Below are 9,547 nucleotides of genomic sequence, written 5' to 3'. Positions count from 1 at the left end.
TTAATTACGATTGTGTATTATTCACAAGAATACTTTTTCAAAGAGCGACGAAAATCTTCGAAGAACAGGGCATCGATACTTGCTCCTTGTACACCTTATATTCCTTATACAAAGGAAAAGAAGAGGTCGATACGCGAGCACTTTGTCTCGACGACGAGATTAAACTACATCGCGCGCTTTACAAACTATTCATTCATCATCACCTCGATGTAACATAATATACGTGATTTTTCCACACATATATATAATATATAATTTTTTATCTACATTCGTTAGTATAAATCCCAGTACGCCTAAGTTCCATATCACAAAGACATGCCGTTCGGTATCACGATTTTTAATCCGCCGATCGCTCCGATCCCCCTCGAGCTTAATTGACTTCGCCTGCTGTTCGCTGCTATCATTTGCCGGCTGCATCAACACACTCTCTTTTCACTCTCTTCTCTTTCGTTTTCGTTTTCTCATCACGTTTCTCTCCTTCGTCGTTGTCTCGTCACTCATCCACGCTCGGCTCTTACGACTGTCCGCCCCGCGCACATGGTTTTGTTCGGTTCAAACTAAATTTAGCGATTTCGCATCGCCAGAGTCATCTGCGAGACGCCCGGTTGCATTGTTCGCGGACTACATTCCGTCGTGTTCTTGATGAACAGATCGCCCAACGATTATAGTCGGCCACAAAGCAAAGCTTGAAATAACTCGGGGAAAATCAGTGACGGTAAAGGGCTACTTAAAGCGCATCAGTGAGTTCAGCGACGGATGGTTAGCGAGGAAATGATGCATGTTAATGATTAATGATTTCTATATTGCGGCCAATAGTATATTTGCACTTGAATAAAATTACACTTTAGGAAATCGATTACCTATAGATCAGCTTGGATTGAGTTTTTTCTCTTTCGTCTTTTTTTCGTACATACTTTCTCTCGTACAAATAAATAAACATTCGCAAAATTTCTTCCCGATTGCCGAAAAGAATTACGTAGGAAAGAACACGTTTTCGTTTCTGACACGCTTCTAAAATGTTCGCGGGACAATCGTTACAGAATAACACATTACAATCATTTTCTCCTCAAACGTAAAATTAATAATTAATTAAAACATTCTCAACTTATACGATTTATAATGTACAGTTCCTAATTTTTAACGGTTAAAACTATTAATATATGTAATTCGTGAATCGATGATGATACGAATGTATTTGAGCGGCTTTTATATAGAAATTATCTACGTTACGTACGAAAAGAACGATTTTAATCTAAAAATTGAGCCAGATATGGGAAAATAATTTTGTTGGATCATCAAAATAATCATGTAGAATATTCAAATAAAAACTGGTTACTAGAATGTCAAAACTTTTTGTAGCATTGCTCATCATATTTGAGATTCCTGCGTAATTATTTGGATGGTCCAGCAAAATGACTTTTAGACCTGTATCTAGTTAAATATTTAGATACTTCAGTAAAATCATTCTTTTCACGTAAACACTATCGTGTTCCTTTGTCCGAAGTTGTAAAAGTCTATTTCTGAATTTTCCACATATAAAAGCCGTCCATTCATGGTAGGATCTACGAAGTGTCGATAATAATGCGGAACTAAAGCGGTCGCAGGACGTTCGAGTCGTTCACCCCGCATGAGTACGGAAAATCTCTTTTATTTTCGGACACGGTTCTTTGTCGTGTGTCCTTTAAACGGCCGACTTCTCACTACGGAGACGTACAAGAAGACCCGACCGAACGTGCTTTGCGGGGAAAAAGACTCGAAAGGCGGATAGTGCGTGAAAAAACGCGACTGTCTCGTCTCGTCTCTCCCGAGTGAGAACCGCGTGGATGGAGAAAGCCGCTATTGAACACGGGGCATTTTCATCCGCGATAAAATATACGCAGCACGAATAATAAGCAACGACACAAGAATGCGCGAGGGGGAAATTAACCCAGTTAGCTGAGAAGAAGCCAAGAGAAGTTAACAAACCGGGCGCGATTCTTTCCGTCGTAAATTGCGCCGTTCATTGCATCGAATTAAACGCCAGAGCGTCGTAAAATAAGCGAAGTATTTACAACGCAACCGCCAGGTACGATATTTTCCCGGCGTTTCCCCGGTTCACCGCGCTTAGCTTTTATAATCAAAACTCGTTTCAGAATAGACTGAACTTTCAGTTCGGTTGAAACCGTAATGAGCGTTTCATAATTCATCACTAATGGATTCGTGTAATGAGCAATTTGATGCAGGGAAGGCAGCAGCTTCCTCTATTCCCTGTAAGAGCCGCATAATTACAATAATACGGAAAAAAAAAGAATAATAAAGTGCCTAATTGATAACAACGATTAAAAGTCAGCGTCAAAAGCATAAAAAAGAAAATACTTTCGGCTAATTTCAAGAAACTAAAAACAATGTTAAAATAATAATTGCTTAACGTGTCCCGTTCCACTCGATTAAAACAAACGTTATATAAACGCATATCTAAACGCATACAGTACAAAAGAATTTACAAAATTTATGAAATTACAACAAAAAAAAAAAAATTCGTAAAAGCTACAAACTGTACAAGATCGCATCGTCATATTTTTACAATGTTCTTCTTCGTGAGCGATTCAATTGGTTCGATCTACGAATTTCCAAGCTCGAATTGCTGTCGCGTTTTTTGCCAAGTGTGTGCAACAAATCGGACGTATTCATGACGGAAAAATGCATTTTCAGTATTTTCCCTCAATCGCAGGGAGGACGACACAGTGTCTTCAAAGTCAGCGGCAAATTGTCCTATTCAGTCGTATACTTCTTCATCACGCCTATTACGAGCGAATCGTTATACCTGCGCCGCCATCATCGGCGACATCGCGACACGACGATATATCTGACGTGCTACATCATCTACGACCTATCGAACCTATCGACCGTCGCGGTTTCCCCGGGCTTCCCTTGGCACAATGACCTCCAGGTCGCTCGAACTACTCCCGCGCATCGTCGACGGCTCGTAAGAGACGATCGACGTGCATTAATCATGATTCATGAACCGAGACTTATGTGAATGTAAATCAATCGACGATTCCTTTGAGACCAGCTGACTTCTGTTTGCGATTAATCCGACACGGCCCGTCGTCTCATCTCCGGTGAAATCGAATTGTGTTGGAGAAAATATGTCGCGCCAACGAGGAAGGATAAATGATTCGTATTATGCATCGCGACAAAGCTGACAGTATTTACATGCATTCCTATACTTATCCTCGTCAATCCCAGCCGATTTGTTACACAGATCTGAAAAATTGGATTTCATGTTTCATCGTTCGTCTTGAATAAAATGTTAAGTCCAATTTTACAAAGGGCGAAACCCAACCGAGCGGTGAATGAGTGGCTCATATAGTCGCGTTGTGTCGAGTGTCGAGATCGTCCTCACGATTTCCGGCACGTTCCGAGAAGAAGAAAAGGGTCCTTTGAGTCCTCCCATGATTGTACGTTCCGCAAAGGACTCGACGGCGAGTGTTTTAAGACGCACAATCGCGCGTGCTGTATCGTTCTATACCTATTTACGCGGATTTCTGACGCTTCGCTAGAGTTCTTAAGGTATTGTCATAGCAGAAAAATTCGCCTCTTATTGAAAAGCCGACCGCATATTTCCACGGCGGAGGCAATGGCAACAGGAATGAATCCCGAAACGAGCGGAGACCAGAGAGCAACGCGAGGCGATGTCGCCGTGGCTGAAGGTATGATATTTCGAGGTTTATCGCGCGATCGATCTTGTAGCGACCTAGGCTAGGCGTGAGGCATGAAATCAGTTATAACATTGGTGACGAATCCGCGAAAATAAGCCTTCCTTCGCTGTTTTTTTTTTTTTTTTTTTTAGACTCGATTACTCTCGAACAACTTCTCTTCAATTCCATCGATAACGTTACATGTTCGCTTTTTAATTTTAAGAGACGAACGCTCTACCTCCAACCTACAAAACGGCGTATTTCGTAGAAAATATAACTCGCTTCTTTTCATCAACCTTTTTATAACCGATTCAAGCCTCATCTACAATCAGCCATGGCAACCGTAGAAAAGCGACGCGTGAATCACAGCGGTATCCGAGATCGATGATAAGACAGCCACCCAACCTTCCGACCGCAAGTAACCTTCTTCGACGTCAAGTCGAGGCGGCGCAGCTCAGAACGTCGCTCGAACGACAGGCAGCGAGACACAGCCGAGTTTCACGTTTATTAGGTGACCGGGATCGGATCGTCCTTATCTTTACGTTATGCGACCGTTTCGTGGTCGACGAAACGCTGGTCAGTAGCAATGCCTAGGAACGGCAACGAGCGAGCGAGCGAGCGAGCCGAAGGGAGGAGAAAAGGAGGACGCGACTGGCGTCCTACGTCTTGACCTATCGTCTCAACTCCTCGAGGATCTCCTGGATCCCCGGCTGAAACGAGAGTACCAACCGGCTGGAGCTGCTCGAGGAGCCGTGAGAGCCGTAACTGTCGTGCGACGCGCCATTGTTATTATGTTGCTGTTGCTGCTGCGTCTGGTGCTGCGTCTGGCGAGCGCGCTGCGACTTGCCGGTCGTCGCACCGTCGACAGAATTCAGCGACTGATGGCTGCTACTCTGATTCGATCGATGACTACTGTGCAACTGGGACTCGGACAGACAACCGTAAGACCCGAGTGGGTAGGGATCGAAAATCGTCACCGGCAACTCGCTTGTGCGCTCTCTCTGCTGCTGACGTTCGGTCTTGCTCGCGGAAAGATCGCCGCTCGACGCATTGTTACCGCTCTGCAACTGATTGTTCGTCTTACTGGAACTCCTGCTACTGACGGAATTCAGCGACTGGTGACCGCTGCTCAGTCCCCCGGTCGTGCCCCAGGTACTGCCGTGCAGCTGGGACGCGCCGTACGCTGACGAGTAACCCGCGTAAGCGGACACCACGTCTTCGACCAAACGGTTACCTCCCCTTTGCTGACCTGTCGTCTTGTTCGCAGAGATGTCGTCACTGGTGTTATTGCCGCCCTGCAAACTGTTGGTCTTGCTAGAGGAGCTCCTGCCGCCACCGCCGCCGCCGCCACCGCCACCGCCACCGCCACCGCCGCCACCAGTCCCGCTAATGGAGTTCAGTGATTGGTGGCCGCTGCTCAATCCCCCCGTTGTGCCCCAAGTACCGCCGTGTAATTGGGACGTGTTGTACGAGTAACCCGCATAAGCCGACACCATGTCCTCCACTAAACGGTTCCCTCTCGTCTGGCCCGTTGTTTTGCTCGTCGAGATGTCGTCGCTGGTGTTATTGCTACTCTGCAGACTGTTAGTCTTGCTGGAACTCCTGCTACCGGATGCGGATGTTCTCAGAGTCGGACCGCCGCCGCCGCCGCCGCCGCCGCCACCGCCGGTGGTCGCGGGTTGCGCCGATGTCACCGCCGGTAGCGTGTCGTTCTTGTCGCCCGGTGGCCTCGGTAATCGACGGCGTAGCCACGGATGCCTTAACGCTTTGTTCGGTGTCATTCGGCATTCCGGCTCCCACACGAGGCAACGTCTGAGAAAGTCCAGGAACAGCACATCGTCGCAACCCTTCAGGGCGCGCTCGAGATCGTGCGAGCCCGGCGGGCCGCGCAGCTTCCCTCGTCTCGAGAGACCCCCGCTTAGCACTGTCGTACCGTCCGGCATTGCCGTCGCGGTGCAGTACTTCGGGTAGCCCTTCGAGCTGATGAACTGACGCGACCGTTTCGAGTTTTGCAGCAATCGTTGCGGCGGCATGCCTAGCATCTCGATGATGCACGCCAGCTGGTCCGCCTCGTCTTCGCCCGGTAGCAGCGGAAAACCGGTGAACAACTCTGCCAGAATGCAGCCGAGGCTCCACATGTCGATCGGCATCCCATATCTCGCGCCCAATATCACTTCCGGTGCGCGGTAGAAGCGGCTCTGAATGTAAGTGTATACCCGTTGATTCTCGTAGCAACTGGAACCGAAATCTATCACCTGCAACACGCGGAATCAACTTATTGATACACTGCGATCAATGCAATTTTCAATAATACGTTTATAATATAGGTAATATGGAAAGAACAATGATTTTATTTAAGTATCTAAACATTTAACATTTAGATAGAATACAGAACTGAAGATAAATAAATTCTGTTGAATTATCAATGTAAAAAAATTATGTGGAGCGGTCAAACTAGTTGCTAGAATGTTAGAAATTTTTGTAGCATTGTTGCACCACACTTTAGTTTCCTACGTAATTATTTTGATGGTTCAACAAAATTATTTTCAGATTTGTCAGCCATCTGAATTTTTAGATTTAACGAAATCGTTCTTCTTGCGTGAGTTTTTGAAGCGCGCTCGATAGACTGGAACTTGGAAATGGAAATTTCATTTACTGAAAAGCAAAACTACTCATTTCAGAAAAAAAAAACTAGAATATTTGTTACAAAAGAATATGGAATATCTACAGAAAGAACAATTTTACTGAAATATCGAAAAATTTAGCTAGACGTCTGATATAAAATTATTTTCAGATCTATATTACCGAAATTTTTAGATATACTTTAGCAATATCGTTGTTTTTCTGTAGAATACAATATTCGGAGTATTTAGAATTATATATTAGGTTGAGTAAAAAGTCATCGCGTATTTTTTAGCTCAAAGTTGTATATACAATATCTTCGTCAATAATGAATGAAATTCAAATTTAAAAAAAGGGTTTTAAAGCTTGAAATCTCTACTTTTAAAAGCTTATCACATTTTTTAAGTTTATATGAGTTTGATAATTTTTACATACCAAAAGCTACGAGCTGAAAAAGACGAAAAATTTTCTTCTCACTTTGTGGATTTGTAACGTGTCCAAAACGAATTTGAGAAAATTTTCGATTACCTATCGTGAAAGCTTGATACCTTCCCTACAAAATCGTTTTTTTTTTTTAAATATTCCTACGATTTTTGATTACCGAGTTATCGCGGATTAAATAAAAGAATTATTTTGACTTTAATTGCTCATAACTCCATTAAAAATTGTCGTATCGTATAATTTAAAAAAGAGATTTTTAAAGCTGAAACTTTACTCTATTAAGATATATTTATATTGTTGGTAAGAAAGTAATTGCGGTTTTTACTGATAGATGTCTTTTAAAAAAACGCGATGACTTTTTACTTAACCTAATATATAGAAAATTATATTATATATATAGAAAATTTGTTGCCGTACAACTCAATCTATCCTAGCCCGACGTACCATCGTAACGACTATGTACATATCGAGACATATTCATTCGTGAAAATCGATCAAGTTCGTATAAAGCTCAGGTTCGTTAATAATTCCTGCGCGCAAGTGGCAGTAGAGCAGTGACGGCGAAACGGGATGTACTCCGAATACACGTGCATTCGAATATATCTGTTTCCAGTTCGTAAATGATGCACGTGGCCCACGTAAAGTAAAGCATGTGTATCGTTTATGGCGCACCTGGCAGCGAACGTGTCGTAATGATGGCCCGATAATTTTACCTCACGTTCGTCGAACGTAATATCATTTCAATCTCACAACGTGCACCTCGGTAACTACCGCATGCAGTGAAGCAGCTCGTCCATTTCGCAATGCGATTTCAACACGTTTCCTTGTCATACTCGTGTAAAATAATATTTCTTTACTCCGTGCAATAATATTTAAAAACGAAATGTAATTTTACGTAGTAAATATATGTCTTTCTGCGTACTATTATCAATGCAACAATTATTTACTAATACAATTTCGGAGAAATGTCAGAGAGTTTCTTAAGGTGACTCTACACGGTCAATAATGCTGAAGTCAGTAATATTGAATATTATTTTTTATTAAAACGATAATTAAATTTGACACTATATCATGTCAATTTGACACTGTAGATTTAACAGTGTAGTTTTTACATATATTATCTATTGCAATGTGACATACACTGTGACATGGATCTTAATAAAGTGATACTGATGCTCGAGAATGAAAATCCAGATCACTGTCAGTGTTTTACGTCAATCCATCAATATTAACCATACACGATTGGATAATACTGTCATTATCCGTTAATACTGACAGTATTATTAAGATTATTACTTGAATGAGATCACCTTTTTACTCTAAAAAATATCAGTGTGGATTTAGCATCTCTAATGTGGATTAACTCTCGTGCAGTGTCTATATAATTCTCATTGTGTTAATTGATGTGAACATTACCACCAACATGTGTTGTAGATTTCGAATCTCTGGTGTTTAGTGTTTATATCAACTATGATGGTGTAGATTTAAAACTCATGATGTTAAATTCACATCATATTGGTGTTAATATTAACACCAACACAGTGAGAATTATATAAAGACCGCTATTTTTATTTTTGTATAGGATATAAAAACAAATTTGTCTCTATTTGCATTGCGGATACAAAGCGGTGTAATTAATTCTTCGCGCTGTTATGATTAACTTAGTATATTTTCTTCTTTAATTTACTTCCTGGAAGTCGCCAGTATTATTATTACGTTTCTCGATACTTGGGACGACTGGCAAAGGATGTGTAAGACTGATTGCACTAGCAAACGTCGCGGTCGTGCAATTCGATAATCCGTGCCTTCTGGCCTACTTTAATATTTCGGGTAACATTCGTCCCTTTCGTGTAGCGAATAGAAACAGCATGTTGGAGATTGTCCAGGAATCAGCTCGGCTCGCTTTAGAGCTCGGCTGTTCGGTCGCGATGCGCGATTTCAATGAATTATAATTTCCGACAATCAATACCTGATGCGCACAACCTCCAACGAAATCTGTTTAAAAATAGCATATCTTCATGGATCAAGAAACCGAGGTATTCGTAAAGCATTTCCTAGAACTCTTATATCTCTTCGTGCTATAACCAAAAGCACAAAAACACTCGCTTCAACAATAATGCGATCTGTAATACAGTACTCAAAAAGTATTTTCAAGGAAAATGTCTTTTTAAATAGAACATTCTTATTTTTAAAAAGTAAACATTAATTATAGCAATTTATTAATAAAGAATACAATAGATTGTATATTTCTCAAAATTATTTTACCTAAAACATGTGTAATAATCAAAATATATTTTCTTAATAATAAGCAAACGCGAAACATTGTATCGTTTGAACGAACAAAACGTATTCGTATAGTTGAGAAATTAGCTTCTAAAATTACGAATATAATTACTGCTCATAAATTAATAGTTAATGTGTTATTTTCTAGAAATGAGGTTTCTTTTCTAAAAGTTTTCCACGTACAAATACATGATTTGCATATAATAAATAAAATTATTATCATTATGCAATCTGTCGATAATATCTATATCTTAGATATTGTCCGTATATAATTAAATCTTCCATTAAATTTTCCGGCTTAATAAATGAGAAGAAACTGGTCGAAAGAAAGCAGGAAAGAATTATCTAGGACACTTTGTACCTGCATCCTGCTTTCGTAGTTATTGCGCGAAATGACGAGCGGTAGAAAATAATCCGCAATTAATCAAAAGCCACAACCATGAAAGCATAATTCGGTGTACACTGTATATTCTCTGTATCGATAGAAAGTCCGCTTTCCAACGCGCTTTGGAGCGATACTC

At 41.4% G+C, this 9,547-nt stretch overlaps 1 protein-coding gene across 1 annotated transcript in view; it reads right to left on the bottom strand.

The window, feature by feature from the left end:
* Positions 1–3,054: 3,054 nt before the first annotated feature.
* Positions 3,055–9,547, bottom strand: part of LOC108751854 (dual specificity tyrosine-phosphorylation-regulated kinase mbk-2-like) — a 53,320-nt gene continuing 46,827 nt past the window's right edge. Inside the window, exon 2 of the mRNA XM_018492320.1 lies at positions 3,055–5,935. Within this exon, the coding sequence (XP_018347822.1) occupies positions 4,352–5,935 (1,584 nt within the window). The 3' untranslated portion in view covers positions 3,055–4,351. The remainder of the gene's footprint in view (positions 5,936–9,547) is intronic.

The sequence above is a fragment of the Trachymyrmex septentrionalis genome, unplaced genomic scaffold (genome assembly GCF_001594115.1).
Source record: "Trachymyrmex septentrionalis isolate Tsep2-gDNA-1 unplaced genomic scaffold, Tsep1.0 scaffold52, whole genome shotgun sequence".
Lineage (NCBI taxonomy): Eukaryota > Metazoa > Arthropoda > Insecta > Hymenoptera > Formicidae > Trachymyrmex > Trachymyrmex septentrionalis.
Note: the sequence above shows the minus strand (reverse complement) of the source record. Positions and strands in the feature narration are given on the sequence as shown.